The sequence below is a fragment of the Bos grunniens genome, chromosome 6 (genome assembly GCF_055505025.1).
Source record: "Bos grunniens cultivar Pamir isolate PY7600 chromosome 6, Bosgru_T2T1.0, whole genome shotgun sequence".
In the NCBI taxonomy this organism is placed as follows: domain Eukaryota; kingdom Metazoa; phylum Chordata; class Mammalia; order Artiodactyla; family Bovidae; genus Bos; species Bos grunniens.
In genome coordinates, this window is record NC_141170.1 from 24693740 (window position 1) to 24719005 (window position 25266).

Sequence of the window (25266 nt, forward strand, 5' to 3'; positions counted from 1 at the left end):
CCTTACAATTCTTAATCCCAGACCATAGTGCCATCAAATATGACTACAAAAATACTGAGCATTAAGGTTTCCCAGGACAGTTTATGTAGATCATTGCTTAAAATAATTTTGTACATATTTATCTACAAGCTAAAACTTTATACTTACTGGAATACGTTTAACTTTACTTGCATTTGAGGACATCTAGGAACAAAGCAAAACAGAAATATATTTATTTTTATACTGCTAAAAACACCATTAGGCTGATCTAGTCATTTTTTTTTCAATAGGAAATATCCATTTTTCCCTAAGTAACAAGCAACTTCAGTCACTGTTTATGAACATAAATAAAATATATATCAAAAACAAGAAAAGCATACCAATATGAGGTGAAGACAATATGCCTAGGAAATATTTTTGAATTCTTATTCTCACTTTGTGCTGGAGTATTTGGCTTCAATTCCCCTCAAAATGAAGGACTTTGCAGGCAAGAGACCTAAGCTTGTAAGAGCACATTCTTGAAACTTCTATGGTACTGCAGCATCATGGGAATTGGTGCTTATTTAAAACAACTTGCTTTTATTGAATTCTACTGGGCTTTATTTACCTCCAAAAATGGACAGGAAAATTAAGACTGTGATATAGAGAGAAAACACAACTTCAATATTTATAGGGAATCTTTAATCTCCTAAATTCTTAGGAAACAAAGTAACTAAATTGTGAAGTATCAATATGAAGCAAACAATACCACCAGCATGATGATAATAATAATAATCTTAAGCTTCTTTATATGCCAGGTATTGTTCTGACTTTATATGTATCATCTCAATAGACCCATGAGATAAGTACTATTTTTATCTCTATAGCTGAGGATTAAGTAACTTGCCCAAGGTCATTGTCAGTATATGGCAAAATCGGGGTTTGAATTTAGAGCTTGCATGTTTTAACCCTGCACCACACAGCATCCCCAGCTTATACAAAACATTGGCAAGTTGACAGGTGCAATTTACCCAGATCATAAGAGAAAAGGGTGTAGGAATCAGTTCACCAGTCAGAGCACCTAATCCTAATACTGATAATCCCACTTTGATTGGTCAGTGAAGCAGTTGTATCTGTGATTAACAGATGTGCTTTTAAGAACACATTGAATTTATCAACATTCCAAGAACCCCACATGGAAAGTAAGAGCTATAAAGATAGAGCAAATTTGAAGAGATTAAGATAAATATGTTTCCCTGGGGGTATAGAAGAAAAAACAAGTACAGACTTAGGGATAAATAAAACCTTAACTAATAGTTTTGCTCTACATCCAACACATCAAAATCCTTTCAGCTCTACCTGCAGGATAAACCTAGAGCCTGATCGCTTTATATCACTGACTCCCTAGACCAAACCACCACCACTGTCCTCCAGACTACTGCAAAACCTTCTAACCGAACCACCCAGTATCCGTCTCACCTCCTTTGTCACTTGCCCATATGGTGGCCAATGTGACTCTCTCACAAGTAAGCCCCTCACAGCCCTGCTCTGCTCAGGACTGTCCAGCAGCTCCCATCTGGTTCCGGGTGAAACTGGGGTCCAGGCTACCTCCTGCACCTCAACTCAGAGCCTTTCCCCCTCATTCCCTTGGTTCCAGCCAAACTCACTTTCTAGCTGTTTCCTGGACCTGCCAAGCACACTTCTGCTTCACTGTTTTTTCCTTTGCTGATTCCTCTTCCTGGTATGTATCCCCCTCCAACATATCCCTGGCTCACTCCCTCAGCATCTTCTTTCAGGTTTTGCTCAAATTTCTCTTCATGAGAGGCCTGCCCCCATCATCTGATGTAAAAGACACCTCTCTCCCCTCAGTTACTCCCCAGCTGTTTTATTTTCAAAGTGGTGCCCGTCACCACCCAGCACGTGTGTTTGTTGTCTACATGCCCACTGGGAAACAAAAGCTCCTGAGAGCAGGGGCTCTGTCTGCGGTGTGGGCTTCTGTATCTCCAGAACCTCGCACAATTGTGCAATCATGTTTGTTAAACAAGTGAATGGGTAAAAGAAATGAGAAGGTAATGCCCCCTTATTAAACTAATTTCCAAAGATTCATTTTTATTAGTCTTCAGTTATTAGCCCGATACTCACAAATTCTGCATTTTCTTCGTAAACACAATAACCATTCCTTGAAATGCATTCAGGACAGCATTTTCCCTCTAAGTGAATTAATTCTTCACCCTGCAGAATAAAGGTTGCAGAAATACACATCAAATTAACATCTCCAGGTAGCAGCACTAAATTGCGAAGTGGCTGAATTCCCTAAGTAGAATGAAAAGCCATAACACACCCCTCTGCTTTGGCTTATGACTTATTGCATCTCCCCTGTGCTATATCCCTATGAAAAGCCTAGTCAGTACAGCTCATCTTCCAGAAGTGTTTTTTTCTTTCCAGTTCTGATGATCTTTGTGTATGATTTCCTACCCATGACCAGGAACTCCCATGAAGAAGAAAGGCCACAAGTAATCTTGTAGTCATGGAAAGTTATGAGTTTCAGAAAAGGACCTTAAATTTATGTTCAAGGTTTGAACTTGTGATTTGACTTCATTAACAGTGCTCAAATCACACCAACATTTTCCCTTGAATACAAAATCAGGCACATCCCTATATGCACAGATGAAGTCTCAGACATAAATTAAACAGCAGAAAACTAATTTCTATTCAATATTCTGAAACTGTTATCCAATTCACATAATCACTATTTTAAAAATTAAAGGAAAGAAGGAAAGAAATGCCACACTAGGAAGGCAGATATTAAACTTTCAAAGCCATCATTTTATCACTTTTAACTTATCAAAATCAATCATTTCAAATTTTTTATTATAAAATAATAAATGCTTACTATAAAAATAATTCTGAATTCTATAACTTAGAAAACACAATTTCATTAAACATAAGTCCTACCTCCCAGGAAATCTGCTATTAAAAAGACAAGCTTTATTTACAACTTTTCATATGCATATAGTATCTGTAGGCTAAAAAGTATTCTTTAAAACACTTCCCACTTTCTAAAGATGTATCTACTTTTTAAAAAATGATGATGTTTCTTTACATGAAGACATTATTTAATTTGTGATCTATATTACATTTGAAGTGTAAAAACCATGTTTAGGTAAAAACTGAATAATATAAAATTGCATAAACAGAATAATCACAGTATTTATGTTTAAAAACACTGTGCACTAAATAAAAATATGAAAGAAAAGCTTTGGTTGTCTTTCAATTGTAGCATCACGAATGGATTTTAAAGTCTCTTTTTTACTTCTCTTGAGCCTTCAATTTTCTAAGTGAATATGTATTATTTTAATGAAACTATCACTTTAAAAAGAAACACAAAAATATATGAATGACCATAATTTTTATAATATCTAAAAAGTTATTTCAAAAAGGAAGGGGTTAGATAGATCACCATTCCTCAAAATTTCATGCCAGTCAGAGGGTGCTACAGGGAGCAGACGTATTTACATATAAATTGTTTTGCAGAAACGTGACAGATCAGTTGGTAGTGAAAGCCTAACCCACAAACACACAGACATTTGCTTTCCAAGCATATAAAGGGGTTTATAAACATGTAATCTAAGTCACTTAAAACAATGTTTTGAAACAAGACAGAGTATGCGTACTTCTATTAAAGTTGAAGTGCATGAGACATTATTGACTGCCTGCTGCTGCTGCTGAGTCGCTTCAGTCATGTCCGACTCTGCGCGACCCCATAGACGGCAGCCCACCAGGCTCCTCTGTCCCTGGGATTCTCTAGGCAAGAACACTGGAGTGGGTTGCCATTTCCTTCTCCAGTGCATGAAAGTGAAAAGTGAAAGTGAAGTTGCTCAGTCGTGTCCGACTCAGCGACCCCATGGACTGCAGCCCACCAGGCTCCTCTGTCCATGGGATTTTCCAGCAAGAGTACTGGAGTGGTGCCATTGCCTTCTCCGTCTTGAGTGCCTACTACAATACAGACACACAAAACTGAAAATGGAGCCTGCATCACTCCGATAAGGCAAAGAAGGTAGCTTTTCTGAGTCTTCAAAAGCTCCTGAAAATAACCACTAGCCCTGCTCCTGGTGAGTAAGGATGCAGTTTCCGTGAGGCAGGAAGTTCTAAATAGATTTGCTATTTATAGACATCTGGATGCCCCAAACTGCATCAGTTCACTGCGATGAGGAGCTTGCTCCAATTAGCATCAGACTTCGGCTTTGAGAAAAATTACTTTGTGAAACAAAACTAACTCTTCTTTTTAAGAGGATTCTGCTGCATAGGCCAGATGGAATCTGCTAACCCCTCACCATTGAATCACACCAGTATCCATCCACCAGATAGAGACTTTGTCATTCCACCAACCTGCTCACTGGAAGAGAAAACATTCTTTTGAGGGAATTTTCCTCTGCTGGAGAAGGGAAAAGCACCTCATGGCATGACTACCTTCTTCCATGTCTTTTGCTAGAAACTTTTATTCCCTTACCATTTTATCTCTCATATATGAATGTGAGGTCTTTAAAAAAAAATGGCAAATTGACTTCTTCATTTGAATTCATGCTCAAAGATAATACTAAATATAGAAACATGGAAATAATCCTGTTACGCTATTCTACTGCTGATTTACTTATATTTCAGTGTTTAGGGATTTAGTTTTATACATCAATGACAAAGGTCATGCCACTTGCTCCTTTTTCAACAAAAAAAACCCTGCTATTTCAATGCTATCATAATATTGCTGTTGATAACAATGCAATAATTATTACAATGGTGATGCTGCACAATTTTGCCTCTTTCTCTAGAAGTTTACTTTTCTGCACCTTTGTGGATAGAGACACAGACTTATTCTACCTTTGGTATGAAGATTAGAAATCAAATGACCTTGATATATCTTAGAACAGGCAGAAAGTGGGGTAGAATTGAGTAAAAATACCAATAGCGTACTTTTACTGCTCGCCTTGGCAAATGTCATCATTTTCTCCAGGTGCTCCTAATGTATTTTATTCATGTTAATTCCTAATCATTGGTGTCATTGCATATTATAATTCCTATGTATGTATCCTATTTCCCTCAAAAAGCCTGGGAACTCTTGAGATTAAAATGTATCTTATTCATCCTGTTATCTCCAAGCAACACAGAAGTTCAAAAGTGAGTATCCCAGGCTTTCACAAGGTCATTGAGAAAGTGAAAGTGTTAGTCACTCAGTCGTGTCCGATTCTTTGCGATCCCATGAACTGTAGCCCGTCAGGCAATCTCTATCAAGTTCTCCAGGCAAGAATACTGGAGTGGGTTGCCATTCCCTTTTCCAGGGGACCTTCCTGACCCAGGGATCGAACCCATGTCTCCTGCATTGCAGGCAGATTCTTTACCATCTGAGCCACCAGGAAAGACACTTAAGTGACTTTTGCACAAGGTCATTAAGCGTAGCTATTTACAGAAGTATGGCATAGAAAGAAGGCTGAGGGATATTTTTTTGCACAGTTTAGTCTTGGTTAAAATTTCTCATCTGGTAGTACATTCATAGAATCCAGGGTCTTCAAACAATATGTGCTAATTGATTAAAGATCTGGAGATATAGGCCAAAGGCATTAGAACTCAATTCATAAAGAGAAGACAAGTGGGCCTGGGCGGAGAATGAGAGGCAGGTGAGACAGTGCCATGGGGTGACCTGCAGAACACTGAGACCCATTCCCCTGGCTTCAGCGGCTGCTCCCCACCTCCCTAAGAACAGAGGAGAGGGCCTGGCTTATGCCACCACAGCAGGAGCCATGGAGACTGGCAGGCACTCGCAAATGCATTAACACTGGGGGGAGAGGGCGCAACAGATTATTTCCTTTGAGTGAGACTCTTGCTATAGATCTGACTGAAACTAGGTGGTTAAGGGACCCACCCTACAAGGATCACCTCTCCCTGATTTTCCACAAACCCTGGGATATCAGACAAATTAAAACCTTGGAAATATCCCAGCATCCTCTGGGCAGACTGCCAAGGCCAGGAAGCCCAGTCTTGGCCCGAGAGAGAGAGAGGGAAACAGAAGAGGGCCCTGACCAGGGTTTTTCTCATCTTCATCCAACCAATCTGATTCCCCTGACATGAAGAAGAGAGATGAAAAGGCATGTGGAGGGAAATAAATCTGCGAAAGGCAAGGCCCTCTTTACCTAAATGTGTCTCAGCTCTGCTGAGACACTGAAGTAGGAGGCAACATGAAAAAGAGCTCTGTCGCTGACAGCCCTGTTTGATAGGCTGTTCCTCCCCAGGAGCCATGTCAAGAGCAGCTGAGACGTGGGGGAGAACAAGAAAGAAAAATGCCTTCACAGACACCCTGTGCTTCAGATCTTCCTAGCTCCCCTCATCCACTCAAGTTTACAACCCCGCGGGAAACTGGTGGGGCGGATGGGAGCAGCCAGGGAGAGGGAGACAGCTTTGAAAGCAATTTGTTTTGCAGCGGGTCAAAATTGAGTTCAAAGGGAAAATAAAAAAAGCAATTTCCCTACCATATATATCTACAGTCCAAACACAGGCTACTTTGTTAAAAGATTCTAGAAATTCTGCAGACGGCAGAATGTGGAGGTCAACAGAGTTAATTATTTATGGGGTCTCCCTTCCTGCCTTTTTAAAACAAAAACATAGACACATTTCATTTTCTTTCCTGATTCACAGGAAGAGCCTCCAGGTGCCGGCTCACCACTAAAAGCTGCCAGTGGGGCCTGTGATAGAAGCTGGACCCTCAGAGCACCTGCGGACTCTGCTTCAGAACCAGACTGAGCTGGGCAGCCATCAACGACGAGGCCCAGCTGTGCTGACTGTTAGGCTCCTGTCCACGTCATCCCTTTCTGTGTCCATGTCTCTGGCTCAGGGCTTCCCATCTAACCAGCTGCACCAAGAGCTAACAGCTCCGGGCTAGCTGTTCCAAGCCAATCTGAACAGAAAGTAACGTTTACACTACAGAAGCTCCGTGCTAGGAGACAACTTGAAATTGAGCCATCAAACCTGGCTGTCCCCTCTGCTGGGAAGGGACGGGAGGGAACAGGTGGGGGACCACCGATCATACTGCAGAGAGGGTTTCAAGTCCAAACAGAGATGCCTTTGCTCCTTACCTGGGCACACTCCACTTTGGCACACTCTGCAGTCTGGCAGGTCACTTGGCCACGGTTGCACACGCAGAACTCACAGGCCGAGCCCTTCCACATATCATCCTGGTATCGCACGAGCCCTCTGTGCGAGCAGCTTCCAGCAGGAGACACACAGTCCTCGCAGCATTGCCCCGGAAGCCGAGCCCGTCTCTGACCCTGAGGAAGCAGAGAGAAGGGAGGGGAAGGGCAGTGGTCATGAGGGCACCAAAGCATCGGAGCAAAAGGGAAGGACACAAAACACCAAGTTTGTACACTATTTCCTGGTGGCTCAGATGGGAAAGAATCTGCCTGCAATGTGGGATATCCAGGTTTGATCCCTGCAGGGAAGATCGCCTGGAGAAGGAAATGGCAACCCACTCCATTCTTGCCTGGAGAATTCCATGGACAGAGGAGCCTTATGGGCTACAGTTCATGAGGTCGCAAAAAGTCAGACATGACTGAGCAAGTAGCACTTTCACTTTCCCTTACCCCACCTCCCCAAATGGAGGCAGGTTCCCCTCCACCCCCACCTCCTTCCTGGGAGGCAGGTGCTTCCTACCTCTATCTCATAATCTGAGCATCATAACACTGTCTTTCTTCAAGGGACACAATGGACTAAGAAAAGCATTTCGAAAATGACCTCGATAAAAGTTGGAGAATCAAGCTGCACACTCCCAAATACCTTTTCGCATCTTAATGGAGGGCAGGGCTGTTTGTGACACCTGACCTGACCCTGGTCACATGTACACGTGGTGCAGGCATTTTCTTGCCACTGCTCTCCATGCTGAAGAAAGGGGGAAAAAATAGAAAATCAAATGTCACATGTAGCAAATAGAAACCTGAGGCACATAAGACACACAACTTTTTATTAGTTTTCAATTGAGTCACACTGAATGTAATCCTGAGAAATGATAACATTCACACAGCAAGAGGCTCTAAGAAAAAAAGTCAGGAAATGTCCAATGAGAACTTTGGATTCATTCTTATTCAACTAGATTCATTCTGCAGACGCCTTGAGGGCCTGCCTGCTTTATGCTAGGTACACAGAGGCCTGGGAACACTGAGCGTCATAGGAAGTCAGTGTTGCTGGCTAATAGATGGTTTTTCTTTAGCTCTTTGCTGAGAGACCCAGTTCTCATGGCCACATACTCACGTTTCCAGCTTCCCTTGCAGCCAGCCCACAGACTTAGTCCCCCACCAAGGGGACCGCAGGGGAAGAATGCTAGAGGTTGAGGAAAGGACACTCCTCACCCCATAGAAGAAGAAAAGCCCACCCCTTTCTTCCATCAGGCTTAAGTAATGAGTGGGTGAGGACGAGCTGCCTGAAGCCGTGGAAGATACAACGGCTGGAACATGAGGGGACAAGCCAGAAAGCAAATGCCAACATTCTGAGGACGGGAGACTGCAAAGATCAAAAGACAACATCACGGAGACCTGACCAACCCTGCGACTTCCCCACCTCTGGGCTTCCTGCTATGTGAGGTCATAAGTGTTTCATCTTAGCTACATTTAGAGGAGCATTTCTGTTGCTGGCAGCCTGAAACACCGTAACAGATGTAGAGGCTCTTCCTTCCAGGAGGAAATAATCCAGCATGTATGTGTCTACTGTATTAGACAGCAGAGATCTAGTATATAGAAAAATCATTTCCCCATGAGTTGTTTTCATCTAGCCTTCAAGGGACCCATCTAGAATTTATGTCATTCATCCCCTAATACTCTTCCAGATTCTCTGCTGAGAGTCAAAAATCACAATTTCTATTTACTTTTCCTCAGAATGACTGGTAAGCAAGGGAAGTAGTTGGGTTTATTTTTGATAGATTCTTTGCTTTAGAATAATGTAACCTTCTTTTGGTTCAGCTGGGCACTCCCAAGACAGAACATTCATTCACTCAATTTGTTGAAGTCACTTTCGTTTGGTACCTACTCTGTGCCGGGTAGTCACCTACACTGTCCCAATAGCACTTTCAAGCTTGCAGGCTCCACCACCATCAGACCCCTTGCCCTTCCCTCTCTGTCCTCCCACCCCACATTGCTCCCAACATCACTGTAAGTCAGGAGACACTGTCTTTGAATATCAGTGCATAAAGTCCAACCCAGACAGATATTCCCAGAGGCTCCAGGTTAAGTGTCCACTGACAGTAACCAATTGTACTCCTTTTTCCCTTCAAGACGTGTGAACAGAGAGTTCACCATGGTTCATGAACCAGGTGCTGCTTGCCAGCACATTCTTTTATATTTCTAATCCTCTCCGATTTAATTTTTTCAGAAAGGCTTTCCATGAAGAGAAGAAAAAAGCCGTTTATGTACTGAGTTACTAATGCTGGCACAGAGTCAGATGAGGGCGGGGAAGGAATGATGGTTAGCAAGGCAGTGAGCAGGTGTGTAAGAACGCGTGTCACAACACCTACGAGGGGCACATCAAAGCTTACCTCGTACACTTGGCCAGCAGCAGAGCACGACAGCGAAGAGCACTGTGGACAGCACTTTCCAGGGACTCGGATGACGGTTTCATCCTAACACCCCAAAAAGAGTCCATCAGAAGGCGATATTAATAAAATCCACAACAGTAGGAAAACTCCACTCACAGCCAACTCAAACATGTGCCTCAAAGCAGCCAGAAATAGCAATTTCCTCTCCTTTAGTATTTATTAGTCACCTGGTGCTTTGATAAGAATTAGCACTTCTCAGGGCAGTGTAACTTGAGAAGTTTGCACATTCCTCAACTCTCAGCTACTTCTAAGAACAAATAAAAGCACAGCTAATAGCAATAAGAATAGTACTTCCTTGGACATCTAGGTTGCTTCCAAGTCCTGGCTATTGTAAACAGTGCTGCAGTGAATACTGAGGTGCATGTGTCTTTTTGAATTATGCCCAGTAGTGACCTAGATGGGTAGGATGTGAGGGGGATGGGGGGATGTCCAAGAAAGAGGGAATATACATGCTGCTGCTGCTAAGTCGCTTCAGTCGTGTCCGACTCTGTGTGACCCCATAGACGGCAGCCCACCAGGCTCCCCCGTCCCTGGGATTCTCCAGGCAAGAACACTGGAGTGGGTTGCCATTTCCTTCTCCAGTGCATGAAAGTGAAAAGTGAAAGTGAAGTTGCTCAGTTGTGTCCAACTCTTAGTGACCCCATGGACTGCAGCCTACCAGGCTCCTCTGTCCACGGGATTTTCCAGGCAAGGGTACTGGAGTGGGGTGCCATTGCCTTCTCCGAGGGAATATACATATACATATATATATATATATATATATATATATATTTAGTTCATTCACTTCACTGGGCAGCAGAAACCAACACAACACTGTAAAGCAACTATATCCCAACTTTAAATAATAATAATAAAAAGAAGAGTAGGTTTTGTTTGCCAAGTACTGTTCTAGGTACTTTATGTGAACCTGTGAAATAGGGACTCTTATTCCCCTTTTAAAACAAGCAAAGTGAAAACCAGAAAGGCTGTGGAACTTACCCAAGGTCACAGAGACACCTTGTCCAAGGTGACCAGTAATGGTAAATGATTGGCAGAGAGGACTTCAGAATATCAGCCATTTCAACACTTCAGAACATTTACACTCCCACTGAGTTAGCACTAATCTCAAAGTGAGGGGATCCTTCCCTTGATCAACTATCTCCCTGTTCTTCTGGAACTTTATGTGAATCCACACATTCAACTGTATGCATGAGGGAGTCCTTAACATGAAAAAAACCTATCATGCCCTTAAGTACCTTGGGGACTCAGATGGTACAGAATCTGCCTGCAATGCAGGAGACCCAGGTTTAATGTGTGGGTTGGGAAGATTCCCTGGAGAAGGGAATGGCTATCCACACCAGTCCTCTTGCCTAGAGAATTTCACGGACAGAGGAGCCTGGTGAGTTATAATCAAGCGGGTCCCCAAGAGTCGGACACAAATGAGTGACAAACATTTTCATTTTATTCACTTTAACATGAAAAAAAAAATCAGTCACACCCTGAGATATCTATTAATAGGAATATGGCAGTGCAGAGAAATATGGGTGACAAGCATTAAATGCCCAAGGGACACCCCACCTCCTTATTCCTACAGTCTCAGCTCTAGCGCACCCACCCCCAGAATATCAGACCCTTTGTCTCTGCTGCCCTAAAAAGAATTTTCACAATGATGAGAAGACAAAGAATCAGCTTCTCATTTTGACATCACTACAGCTTTTAAAATGGAAGAAAGGAAGGCAAATTAAAGCCAAAAGAAGAAAGATTAGAATAAACCAAGTTTCAATTACAAAGAAGTGGTAGAATTTATACAGAAGATACCTCCTAAACAGTTATCTGCACTTCTTCTCACAAAAAGCAGAAAATGAGATTGCATAATCATTCAGTTCAGTTCAGTCACTCTGTCACGTACAACTCTTTTCGACCCATGGACTGTAGCACACCAAGCTTCCCTGTCCATCACCAACTCCTGGAGTTTACTCAGACTCATGTCCATTGAATTGGTGATGCCATCCAATCATCTTATCCTCTGTCATCCCATTCTCCTCCCACCTTCAATCTTTCCCAGCATCAGGGTCTTTTAAAATGAGTTAGTTCTTCACATCACATGGCCAAAGTATTGGAGTTTCGGCTTCAGCGTCAGTCCTCCCAATGAATATTCAGGACTGGTTTCCTTTAGGATTGACTGGTTTGATCTCCTTGCCATTCAAGGGATTCTCAAGAGTCTTCTCCAACACCATAGTTCAAAAGCATCAATTCAGCACTCAAATTTCTTTATAGTCCAACTCTCACATCCATGCATGACTACTGGAAAAACCCACAGCTTTGACTAGACGGACCTTTGTCAGCAAAGTAATATCTCTGCTTTTTAATATGCTGTCTAGGTGGGTCATAGCTTTTCTTCCAAGGAGCAAGTGTCTTTTAATTTCATGGCGGCAGTCACCATCTGCAATGATTTTGGAGCCCAAGAAAATAAAGTCTTTCACTGTTTCCATTGTTTCCCCATCTATTTGCCATGAAGTGATGAGACCTTTCTCATTGATCGCTGAGGTAGGCTTTCTTATCTCTCCTTGCAATTCTTTGGAACTCTGCATTCAAATGGGTATATCTTTCCTTTTCTCCTTTGCTTTTCACTTCTCTTCTTTTCTCAGCTATTTGTAAGGCCTCCTCAGACAACCATTTTGCCTTTTTGCATTTCTTTTTCATGGGGATGGTCTTGATCACTGCCTCCTGTACAATCTCACAAACCTCCATCCATAGTTCATCAGGCACTCTATCAGAGCTAATCCCTTGAATCTGTTTCTCACTTCCACTATCATAATCCATATGGAATTCACTCTGCAAGAAAATAAGGCCAGGGTACTTGGGGGAAGGTGAGGGTAGTGGAGGTTGTCAAATAACCTTAATTTTTCATGGAAACTTCCAGTCATGCCTGTGGTTATTTTAATCCAATTACATATGATCAGCTAGATTAATGCATTACTCTCTATTAGGGATTAATTTTAAACACCTGAATCACTGGAATTAAAATGACAACTGTTTTCTCTGTACTAGGTTACTTTTATTACTGGATGAATCTATAAAAAATATGACAATTGATGTTTCATAGAGTATGTGAAAATTCGACATGGATTGAAATAATTGAGCATTCCTTGACCTCAGCTCTTGAGTTTAATAAAATTTCAGCAAGGAAGTAAAAATAAAGTTTTAGCTGACGTCATATTCATTCTTCAGTAACTGTGATTCATGGGGTCGCAAAGAGTCGGACACAACTGAGTGAACTGAACTGAACTGAACGCTGCATATAAGTTAAATAAGCAGGGTTACAGTATACAGCTTTGATGTACTCGTTTCTAATTTGGAACCTGTCCATTGTTCCACATACGGTTTAACTGTTGCTTCTTGTCCTGCATACAGGTTTCTCAGGAGACAGGTAAGGTGGTCTGGTATCCCCATCACTTTAAGTGGAATACTGTCTGGTATTCCACAGTTTGCTTTCCACACAGTCAAAGGCTTTAGCGCAGTTAATGCAGCAGAAATAGATGCTTTTTCTGGAATTCCCTTGCCTTCTCTATCTTCCAACAGATGTTGATAATTTGATCTCTGGTTCTTCTGTCTTTTCTAAATACAGCTTGTACATCTGAATGTTTTCGGTTCATATACTTCTGAAGTCTAGCTTGAAGGATTTTTAGTATTACCTTGCTAGCATGTGAAATGAGTGCAATCGTATGTACTTTGAACATTCTATCATTGCTCTTCTTTGGAACTGGAATGAAAACTGATCTTTTCCAGTCCTGTGACCACTGCTGAGTTTTCCAAATCTGCTGACATACGGACTGCATCACTTTAACAGCATCATCTTTTAGGATTTTAAGTAGCTCAGCTGGCATTGTTTTCATCCCTGGTGGCTCAGATGGTAAAGAATCTGCCTGCAGTGCAGGAGACTGGGGTTCAATTCCTGGGACATGAAGATCCTCTTGAGAAAGGAACAGCAGCCCACTCCAGTACTCTTGCCTGGAGAATCCCACGGACAGAGGAGTCTAGTGGACTGCAGTCCATGGGGTCACGAAGAGTCAGACAAAACTATGCAACTAACACACTTTCACAGCTGGAATTCCATTACTTCCAACTCATGGATTTGCCTTTCCAAACCTATAGACTATACAGGGACCAGCACACTACAGACATATGACCAAATCCAGCCCACCACCAATTTCCATAAGCTTTGACCAGAGCACAGCCACCTACACTCATGTACATATTACCTGTGGATGTTTCTGTGCTGTGATGGCAGAGTTGAGTAGTTGTTCCAACTACATGGAACACAAAGCTGAAAACATTCACTATCTGGCTCTTTACAGGAAAAATTTGCCAACTCTAAGTCTAACACAGTACCCTTAGTAATCACAGGAGTTCAGTACAAAAAAAAATATGTATGATTAATGTCATTATAATTTGGGATAGGGCCACCATTAAGGATATACAGTTGACCCTTGAACCAATGGAGGTAAGGGGAACTGACCCATCATGCAATTGAAAATCGGAATGTAATTTTTAGTCAGTCCTAGGTATCCATGTTTCCTCTGCATCTGTGGTTCCGCATCCATGGATTCAACCAGCTATAGGTCATAGGGTATTGTACTATCTACTATTGACAACATCTGCATATGTTCAAACCATGCTGTTTAAGGGTCAACTGTATTTAATTATGGTTTACCATATTCCTTAAATTAAAATACTATGATAAACTTTATAGTATATTATGGCTAATAGTTCATCACAAAGTATCTTCTCCTATGATACCTCTGAAAATATAAAAATGAGATGAAAACTGTACCATCAAAAAGGAGATCAGACAACCTCCTGCTAGTGCCAAGAGGGGTTGCACGGACCATTAGAATTTTGGTGGCCTTTCTTTGCTTTGTTAACCAAATAGAAATGAGAATCATCACTTCCTCTGAACTCTCTGACTCTTAGTGCCAAACATAACATGGCTCATCCCCACAGTCTGTGGCCACTAGTACCTGAAGCCATCAGAGTGCCCACTGTAGCCTTCACCTCCCTTTCTACATCTAATCAGAGCCCATCATGTAAAAAAGGAAACAAAAAGAAAGATAACAAAATGAATGGGAAATACATGCATTGGGGGAGGTAGAGGAAGTGATAAAAAATGGGGACGAGGACACCCCAAATGTAAAGCACATAGTCACCAAGAAACATGGTGAGAACTCTTGCAAACTAGAGATTAGAGTTTTACGTTTCATGAATTCAAAATTTAAGAAAATTGGGCAGTAGAGACAGCAAAAAATCTGATCTCAGTAAAGTAGAGCAACATTAAGTTAAAACTGGCCAGACCCTTGGTCAAGGAAACACACACCTTTCTTAGCACTTAGACTTTTATTTTCTTGGGCTCCAAAATCACTGAGGACAGTGACTTCAGCCACACAATTAAAAGACACTTGCTCCTTGGGGGAAAAGCTGTGACAAACCTGCTGCTGTGTCACTTTAGTCATGTCCGACTCTGTGCGACCCCATAGACGGCAGCCCACCAGGCTCCCCCATCCCTGGGATTCTCCAGGCAAGAACGCTGGAGTGGGTTGCCATTTCTTTCTCCAATGCATGACAGTGAAAAGTGAAAGTGAAGTCGCTAGACAGCAATATTAAAAAGCAGAGACTTCACCTGGCCAACCAAGGTCTGCACAGTCAAAAGAATGGTTTTTCCAGTAGTCACGTATGGATGTGAGAGTTGGACCATAAAGAAGGCTGAACGCCAAAGAATTGATGCTCTGGAGAAGGTGCTTGAGAGTTCCTTGGACTGCAAGGAGATCAAACCAGTCAATCCTAAAGGAAACCAATGCTGAATACTAATTGGAAGGACTGATGCTGAAGCTGAAACTCCAATACATTAACCACCTGATGTGAAGAGCTGACTCATTGGAAAAGACCACGATGCTGGGAAAGATTAAAGGCAGGAGGAGATGGGGGTGATGGAGGATGAGATGGTTGGAGGGCATCACTGACTCAATGGATATGAGTTTGAGCAAACTCCGGGATATTGTCAAGGACAGGGAAGCCTGCTGGACTGCAGTTCATGGGGTTGCAAAGTGTCAGACATCACCTAGTGACTGAACAACAACAGTGAACCCAAGAAGCGGGTATTAGCCAAGGGCATGCTGCTTACCTTTGCAGCTTTGAAGCACTGAGTATGAACAGATTTCTCTAAGGCTGAGCAAATAGAAAGAATGGAACTTGGGGGGAAATCCTAAGGCGCAAGCAAAGAGTAATAATACTCTGAAGATTCACAGAAAGGGCAGATTTCTGAACCTACATACTGCGAGATCTCAAATAAAATATTTTAAAACCATTTTGCAACTTGAGTAAGGCAGAAGAAAATACAGTCTTTATTAAAGAAGCAAAAAACAATATAGAAAGAGAAAGCATTGGAATTTTAAAAAATTAGAAGAACCTATGACAGGAGAAAGAAGGAAGAATTAAAAGAAAATTAAAGAAATCATCAAATTAAAATCAATATGGAGGCAGGAAACACAAACTCAAGAAGCTCTCCCCATAATGCAGAGCAAAGACACAAAAGTGAAAACAATGAGGCAGAACATGACCAATAATGAGGGGAGATGGTAGAGGAGCAGTCTAAGAATCATAGGTGTTTCTGAGAACTGAGCATAATTGGAACAGACATGACTAATCAAGGCCAGAACTAAAGAAAACATTTCACACCTGGAATACAGACTGAAAGGGCTTCACAATATTCTAGGTAAAATATGTGAAAAGACACCTTCCTTAGAAATACCCTGGGGAAATGTCTTAATTATAAAGATAAAGAAACATCTTGCAAAAATTCAACAGAGTAAACTAAATGATATAACAGAAGAGAAAACAGACCCACCTCTGACTCCTCCACAGCACTAAATTCCAGAATTCGGTGGAAAGGAGATTATAATCTCCTTAAATTTTGGACCCCAACAAATAATCTTTCATGAGTGTAGGCAAATAGGAAATAATTCTACAACACATCAGTGGCTCAAAAGACATAACAATTTTCCACCTTTTTAAGAAAATACCTGAAGATGATGTTCAATTCACTTAGATTAATCAATATTGGGAATGGGAAAATGGTGGTATTGAAAAAAAAAGTGGTAATAGAGCCACAGGAAGAACTCTCATCAGACTGAACAGATCATTTTAACAAGCCTACAAAAATATGAACAGAGACCTCTGTTCACATGGCATCTGGACAAAAGCTGAAGGCAAGCAATTTCAGTGTGAATTTATACTACCCACCAAGGGAACAACCCCTTATTTGAACACAGGAATTACTCCTTTTATCAGAGATAATCACTAACTCCAAAAATCTGATTATAACTATGAAATATATCGATATTTGCCTACCAAAAAATTGGAATGAATTTAAAAAAAGTTCTACTATGATCTTTTTGAATGGTAGAAATATGGATGATCAGTTCCTTTACTGCTTTTTTCAAGCTTTCCTTAATGAACACAGATTCCTTTTACAATAAAAAAAAAAACACTTTATTTTAAAAATCAAATTTTTTTAGAGCTCAAGACTGGAAATACATTTCTTCTGATGAACTTTTTTTTTTAAATACTGAATGAGTTAACTCATATAAAATGCTTGCAATCGTGATTGATGATGTTAGCAATTATTGTTTTGTGATTATTATTAGATGTAAACAATATGTGACTCATCATTTGGGGAGGTGATGTAGTGTAACAGGTAAAAATCGAACTCAAGTGTGGTCTGTTGAAGTTGTAATGTCAAGCTGTCTAGGTTAGAAGCACAGATACTTCCCTTGAGCAGATTATTCAAACTTTGTATCTCAGCTTTGTCTACAGCAACACAGGATGATAATAATAGCTCATACTTCATAAGGTTGTTATGAAAATAAAAAAGATTTTAAATTAATGATTATGACATAATAAATACCCCAAATGTGGGGATGGTGATGGTTAGATGGTGACAATGATTATGTTTCCGACCAAGGCACTGACTCTATCAGTTCAGTTCAGTCACTCAGTCATGTCCAGCTCTTTGTGACCCCATGGACTGCAGCATGCCGGGCTTCCCTGTCCATCACCAACTCCTGGAGTTTACTCAAACTCATGTCCATCAAGTCAGTGAATCCATCCAACCATCTCATCCTTTGTCGTTCCCTTCTCCTGTCTTCAATCTTTCCCAGCAGCAGGGTCTTTTCAAATGAGTCAGTTCTTCGCATCAGGTGGCCAAAGTATTGGAGTTTCAGCTTCAGCATCAGTCCTTCCAAAGAATATTCAGAACTGATTTCCTTTAGGACTGACTGCCTCTTTATATCATCAGAACACCCAATGTTTTAATAGTGATATTAAATCAAGAAAAATGGTTTAAATAATCTGACAGTTGGGTATTTTTGAATGTCAAAGCAAAACTATAAACTTGATGCAAGAGTGCTTAAAATCAATCTATTGTCAAGACTCCAGAATGCTTGCATAGCAATTAGCTCTACAGTATGGCAACAAATTTCATCTTTTTAAGTTAATTCATGCAAACTATAAGTTAGTACTGTTTGAAGCTAGAATTTAGCATTTTAAAAAATGGGAACCAGCACTTTCTGGTATTCCAAGCTAACCCATGATATGCAGTCATTGTTGTTTTTAAAGACTTGAAGCAGAAGGTTCACAACGGAGTGTTTCCTCCTTCCCTCCTCCCACCTCCCTTATTGTAATGGTGGCAAACTGCTTAATTAAAGCTTCTTACACAAAAGACTAAACCCTGGGATGTGTAAGTCAAAATGCTCCAACAGTACAATATCTTTAAATGTAAGATATTCTGCAACTCTACCAAGAAGCTCATTTGTAATCTGAAAGCTAGGACAAGACTTCATGATGAATGGAGATAACGTGGTAAGTGTGCAGTATTTGCTGTAGTGTGGGTAATGCAATCTGGTCTTTCAATTAGATACGTTTTTCCTTTATTTGGCATTTAGCATTTCTAGCCTAATTGCCTTTTGTCTGCCTTAAAAAATATTGCCCAATTGTCACAATATGCAATGTTATTGATTTTGTTTTATTTGACACAAAGTACTGCTCTGTATCAACTGAATGCTGGCTTCCAGCTTTTTCTCAGATCAAAAATGAGCTATTTTTCAACTGGAGGCAAGCTCCTTTCATGGTTATCTGTCAACTGCCAAGGAACATCCATGGGAGCTACTGGAAGAATAAAAAACTACAAAATACCATGGATACAAAATTTATTTGCAATTGACTTTCGCCTGCAAATCTGTATGAAAGAGTAATGTTTTGAAAATCCGATCAGTTTTTTTGTTTGTTTGTTTTACTTTTAAAAAACATTTTTATAGAAGTTGCGCTCTGGCCACGTAAAGTCCTTTTTTTAAGGACTTTAAAAATAAATAAACTTGTTTATTTTTAATTAAAGGATAATTGCTTTACAGTATTGTGTTGGTTTCTACCAAATATCAACATGAATCAGCCAGAGGTCTACCCACGTTGCCTCCCACTCAAACATCTCTCCCACTTCCCCTCCCCCAATCCCACGCCTCTAGACTGTCAAAGAGCCCCAGCTTGAGTTCCTGGAGTCAAACAGCAAATTTCCATTGGCTATCTATTTTACATATGGTAATATATGTTTCCATGTTATTCTCTCCATACATCCCACCCTCTTCTCAGATCAGTTTTAAATGAAGAACAAGTTCCCACTATTTTAAACCTCCCCACCAAAAATCCTTTGGTAATGTGAACCATTAAGAATTAAATCATGTACATCTGGATGATCAGGTTCAAAGAAACATCTATATGTCTTTAAAAAGCTGTCTGTACTTATATATTGACAAACAATAACAATCCTATCATCTTACTGAATTTTCCAGATGTTTGGCTAGACATTTTTGGAACACCTGCAACTAGAGTTTGGCGGCTCCTTTGTGTGTATCCTGAAGGCTCAGTTTCATTCTGTAACAATTAGCTTAAATGACTGGTAATTAGACCTATCTGTAGCTGTTAAGAGTAAAAGAAATGTCTCAGGGGTGGTCTCCAAAACTATAAGGAAAATAAAACAGCTTTTGCTTCTCGTTTTCAGTACTTGCAAGGCCTGCCTGCCATCATCTCAGAAGAGACTCCAGGTTCCCAAATAGTGAAGTTAACAGTCTGTGAAGGGTCTTCTGAGGCTGTCTTCCTTACCTGGTTACAAAACAGAGGAGGACACTGAGCTGCAAAGCACTGGGCAACCCCATTTCTACACACACACTTGGCGCACCGACTCAATGGCCAGTCCTCCCCATCTTGAAACACACGGCCTTCGTAGGAACAGGATTCTGGAAGGTTAGAGCAATAAGGGTTACTGAGGGTGTTGCACAACCTAGACAGCATATTAAAAAGCAGAGACATTACTTTGCCAACAAAGGTCTGTCTAGTCAAAGCTATGGTTTTTCCAGGAGTCATGTATGGATGTGAGAGCTGAACTATAAAGAAAGCTGAGCGCTGAAGAATTGATGCTTTTGAACTGTGATGATGGAGAAGACTCTTGAGAGTACCTTGAACTGCAAGGAGATACAACCAGTCCATCCTAAAGGAAATCAATACTGAGTGTTCTTTGGAAGGACTGATGCTGAAGCTGAAACTCCAATACTTTGGCCACCTGATGTGAAGAGCTGACTCATTTGAAAAGACCCTGATGCTGGGAAAGAGTGAAGGCAGGAGGAGAAGGCAACGACAGAGGATGAGATGGTTGGATGGCATTACCGACTCAATGGACATGAGTTTGGGTAAACTCTGAGAGCTGGTGATGGATAGGAAGGCCTGGCATGCTGCGGTCCATGGGATCACAAAGAGTCAGACAGGACTGAGTGACTGAACTTAACTGCTCCACGATCTCAGGGCTGGCTGCATCTATGCCAATGCAGTCACACACAGTCTTGTGCTCTGGGGCATGATGCAAATTAGGGGGCCCTGGGCTTGGGGTATAGCTCTGGAGCCACTGTATGGAGTTCTCAACTTTCTCTCTGAGTTTCCTAAGTGAAGTCTGGTGGGAAATGTAGCATTTCCCCTCCAAACCCCTCCAAACCAGGGGTTTGGAGCCTCAGTTCATGAATGGCCCTACCTCCCCGACTCCTTGCCTTCCTGGGTTCTCAGGAGCCTGAGCCCAAATTTGTGCCCAGTGAAAGCCGCCACCCTCCACCCGTATTGGATACCTGGGTACAGGTGCCTCAGGAGTGCATGCACCCTAAGCACCACATAGCAGGAGGGGTCTAGGGTGCCTGAGGAGGACTCACCCACCCAGCAAATATCCCCATGCCTGAGGGTGGGTGACATTAACAGCAAATTAAAAACATGACAGGCTGAGAAAGATCATGGAAGAAAAACCAAAGCTTCCCCCACCCTGCTTTTTGAACAAGTGAAGTGAAGTCGCTCAGTCGCGTCTGACTCTTTGAGACCCCAAGGACTGTAGCCTACCAGGTTCCTCCATCCATGGGATTTTCCAGGCAAGAGTGCTGGAGTGGGTTGCTATTTCCTTCTCCAGGGAATCTTCCTGCCCAGGGATCAAACCAGGGTCTCTCACATGGTAGGCAGACGCTTTACTGTCTGAGCCACTGGGGAAGTGCTTTTTGAACAAAGGGCCCTGCATTTTTATTATGTACCCAGGAAATTATGGAGTTGGTGCTGGCTGATCCTCCAATCTCTCCAGGCAAAATGCTTCCAATAGATTTTTCTCATGGAGAGTCAATCAGAAATTCTCCTAAAATGTAAGAAAAGAGCCCACAAACCCAGACAGCCCACCCTCCACCCCATCCCTAAACACTGTGGTTGGAATAATTTTCCCTGCAGGCTTATCTGGCCCAAAGTTGGCTGGCTGTGTTTTTCTGGTGGGTGACATCTGAAATGCAGGAGGAATGCACTCTACTTTCATCATTCCGTTACCATACTTTGCCATCCCCGGAATGATTCTCCAGGGTAAATGGTGGCCAGGAATGGAATAACTGGGAATCAGAAAGAAGCCAGAAGTCTTTTTAAAGAGAAAAGGCAAGATTACAATGTAGCTTCCAGGTACTGCTTAAAAAGAGTAATTTGAGCTATTATACACCAGGAGAGAATATAATACAGCAGTGACAATAATTTGTATTTGTCATGAAGTATATGCTACTTAAGTATAAAAATGGAAAGGGACATATAACTCTAAAATGTAATAAAAGGGTACTCGGTCCCAGCATGAATTTTAAGTAGAGGGCTGGAAGCATATGCCTGGCTTGCTGGGCTGTGCCTCAGTTCACAGGCAGGCATAATCTGTCCAGCAAAGAGGCCATAAAGACAAATGAAATACTGCTTCCAGCTCAGTGCGTTTTGGAGAAAGACATGAAATCTTAAAGACCAGCCATCAGACTTAGTGTTGTGATACTACTGATACCCAGAAGTGATGTTTGTTCTTCTGTCCACCAAAAGCCGTAGGAACTACCTGGGCCTTATGGAATCATATCAAAGGATCTGGTCCTTCCTCCTTTTTTCCTCAAGAGCTGTGAACACAAAGGGTTTCATCCGGCCAAGACAAAATAATAAATCAGAGAGCCTCAGCACCCAAAGTTTGGAATGGAGCTTAAGCATTTGTTCCAACCTCACGGTTTACAACATCATTTCCTGCCAAGTGCAAGGCTATGACTCGGTTCCAATAAGGAATGGGGTCAGGGATCTTTGAGCCACACACTAGGCAAGAAAGAGAAGAGTTGGGATGTCACCAGGTAAACCTCACAGGCAAAGAGGGTCTCTCTCTACAAGCTCATACTCACTCCCAGGGCCCACACAGACTGGGCAGCAGCTCCCTTCGGGGATGAATTCCAGCTCCTGGTGTCCACACATCAGTGGTGGGCATGGTTGGGGGGCACATCTGACTTCCCCGTGAGTGCAAGAGCACGTGCTGCAAGGGGAGGAGGCCCACGCTGTCCCGTGCTGGGTGTTAGGAAAAGAAAAAGAACGTTACTGTGAGAACATAGACTTGCATTTGATCAAACAGAAACAAGCCTTCTCTTAAACAAGGGAATGACGGAGCTCCAATATGACAGAAGAAAGCTCTAGACTTACAAGGTTGACATCAGAGTTTCCAATATTCCAAGGCAGAGACCAATTTATCAATTGATTTTTATTTTCCTTTTTAAAAATTTTGTTTATTTTAAATGAAGGATATACCTGTGGTGGATTCATTTTGATATTTGGCAAAACTAATACAATTATGTAAAGTTTAAAAATAAAATAAAATTTAAAAAAAATAAATGAAGGATAATTAATTTACAATATTGTGATGGGTTCTGCCATATATCAACATGAATCGGCCACAGGGATACATGTGGCCCTCTCCCTCCATCCACCTTCCTCCCCACCCCAGCTCTCCAGGTTGTCACAGAGCATAGGCTTTGGGTTCCCCGGGTCGTACACCAAACTCCCCCTGGCTATCTATTTTACATATGCTAATGTATATGTTCCCAATGTTATTCTCTCAAATCATCACCCGTCTCTTTTCCCACTGTGTCCAAAAGTCTGTCCTTTACATCTGTGTCTCCTTTGCTGTCCCGCACGTAGGATTGACAGCACCATCTTTCTAGATTCCATACATATGTGTCAATGTACAATATTTGCCTTTCTCTGACTTTCTTCACTCTGTATAATAGGCTCTAGGTTCATCCACCTCATTAGAACTGACTCAAATGTGTTCCTTTTCACAGCTGAGTAATATTTATCCTTAAGATTTTGTGTTTGAAAATTCCAAAAAAGCGCAACAATGAAAGAAAAATCACCCCAATCCCATTATTTAAAAAACTTCTATGAGGACCAAAGTAAAATATGCATACATGCATCCATATCTACTGAATTCTTTACACTAGCTACATTATTTTCAGCAGCTCACACTCCGATTGTTTCTTTTTTGCCTTTTACCCTGATGAGTGTCCACACTCCCGTCCTCTCTCTCCCTTCCCCAAGTCTTCTCTCTCTCTCCTATCCCAGAGATCTTATGGTCCCAGGGAAGGTGGGATAGCCAGCAGAAGGCACCTGTCCAACCAGTTCTCCCACAAATTGTAGAGCCAACTCACTCCTGGTGAGGGTGCCCATCTACACACACCAGAAGTTCCTGGTCCACTTTAGGCTAGGACACCACATTCCCAAAGCTGGCACTGTACTGATGATCTAACATATCCATGCTTTGATACATAACATTTACTAACTACCAAAAGTATCTAAGGGCTTCCCTGGTGGCACAGATGGTGAAAAATCTGCCTGCAATGCAGAAGACCTGGGTTCGATCCCTGAGTTGAAGATCCCATGGAGAAGAGAATGGCTACCCAGACCAGTACTCTTGCTGGAAATCCCACGGACAGAAAAGCCTGGCAGGCTACAGTCCCTGAGGTTGAGTCAGACACAACTGAGCAGCTAACACTTTTCAAAAGTATCTAAATAAGCCATGCTCAGAGGGCAGTGGAGAATCATGAATGTAAAAAGCTACAAATATGTCGATTGTTTGGGGAAGTAGCTGTCAAAATACATTATGTTCTCAATGGCAGAGTGGAATGATGGTGGCCTTTTAAAAGACGTATGCAAAAAAGTGAGCTTAATCAATAAAGTTTCCTCTTACAACATTTTCTTAAATAGTGCCTTCCTCTGCCTGTATTAAGTGTAGTATATGATGAAATCTGATTCTGCACAAATCATATACAGGCTTCTATTAAAAACATCCCACGTTCTAGGTGCTCAGTCACCTAACTATAATCTGGGGATTTCAACTGTGTCACTGAGAAGCATGGAAAATAAACATCCTCTTGCTACTCCTCAAGCCATCATCCAGAATAATTATTCCCCCTCTCTCAAACACAAAAGAACTCTGTCTTACCTAAACAAGTCACTATGCCTTTATTGTGCAAATTGCTGCCAGGTTGCAAGCATGCCAAGTTTGACATTTGGGAATTACTAATAACTTGTGCTATTATTGTAACAATAATAGTAATAGGTTGTCACAGCCATCTAAATTTTGGGGAACCAAGACATTGCCTTACCATCATGAAGATTACTTTCCCAGGACCTACTGGGAGTACCAGAGGACAGAAACGTAAGGAATGTACTGACTTGGATGAACAAAACGTTTCCGTGGAAGTATATGTGTCCTCGGATCACAGCTCAGTTCTCCCTGCCTTGGGGACTATGCGTGTTTCACCTAATCTTTCTAAATTGCAGTTTACTGGTAGAGAAACCTGAAATGGTATGAAGATAACCTGCTCACTTGGCTATTGTAAAGGTTGCATGAGGTAGTTGTTAAAGAGGCAGCAAGGGAAGTGGCACGTAGGAGATGCTTAACCCTTTCCCCATGAGTCCATGGCTTTCCTACTCCTTTTCACACCTATGTGCTGCCTGGGATCATGGCAACAGACCGGGATACCAAGGCCAACTCCTCCCCCATCAATTTTTACTTCTTCTATAATTAAATATAAAACTTCAAATTTAGTACAGCATATAAATAAATGGGCAAGTCCACAACTGGCTAATAAACTGTTAGCTAATAAAACATAGCAGGCAATTGACCTTTATGCTTTAAAAGGCCTAAGCATAAAAGCAAAGGAAGAAATGGTAGGAGAAAAACTGATACATTCTAATGAGTTAAACTTTTAAAAGTCAAATATAGTGAATACATTGGGAGAAAAATTTTA

The 25266-nt window shown here is 41.6% G+C and overlaps 1 protein-coding gene across 2 annotated transcripts in view; it reads right to left on the bottom strand.

Annotated features, from left to right (window-relative positions):
• FRAS1 (Fraser extracellular matrix complex subunit 1) overlaps positions 1–25266 on the bottom strand; it is a 534425-nt gene that overhangs the window by 295085 nt on the left and 214074 nt on the right. For both annotated transcript variants that reach the window (XR_015165261.1, XM_086405184.1), the window contains exons 5-11: positions 22366–22525; positions 19769–19902; positions 9524–9607; positions 7777–7878; positions 7080–7271; positions 2101–2190; positions 148–183 (exon numbers count right to left, since the gene is read on the bottom strand). Coding sequence is in view for 1 of the 2 variants with exons in the window: in XM_086405184.1 (XP_086261310.1) it covers positions 148–183; positions 2101–2190; positions 7080–7271; positions 7777–7878; positions 9524–9607; positions 19769–19902; positions 22366–22525 (798 nt within the window). In the remaining variant the exon portion in view is untranslated. The remainder of the gene's footprint in view (positions 1–147; positions 184–2100; positions 2191–7079; positions 7272–7776; positions 7879–9523; positions 9608–19768; positions 19903–22365; positions 22526–25266) is intronic.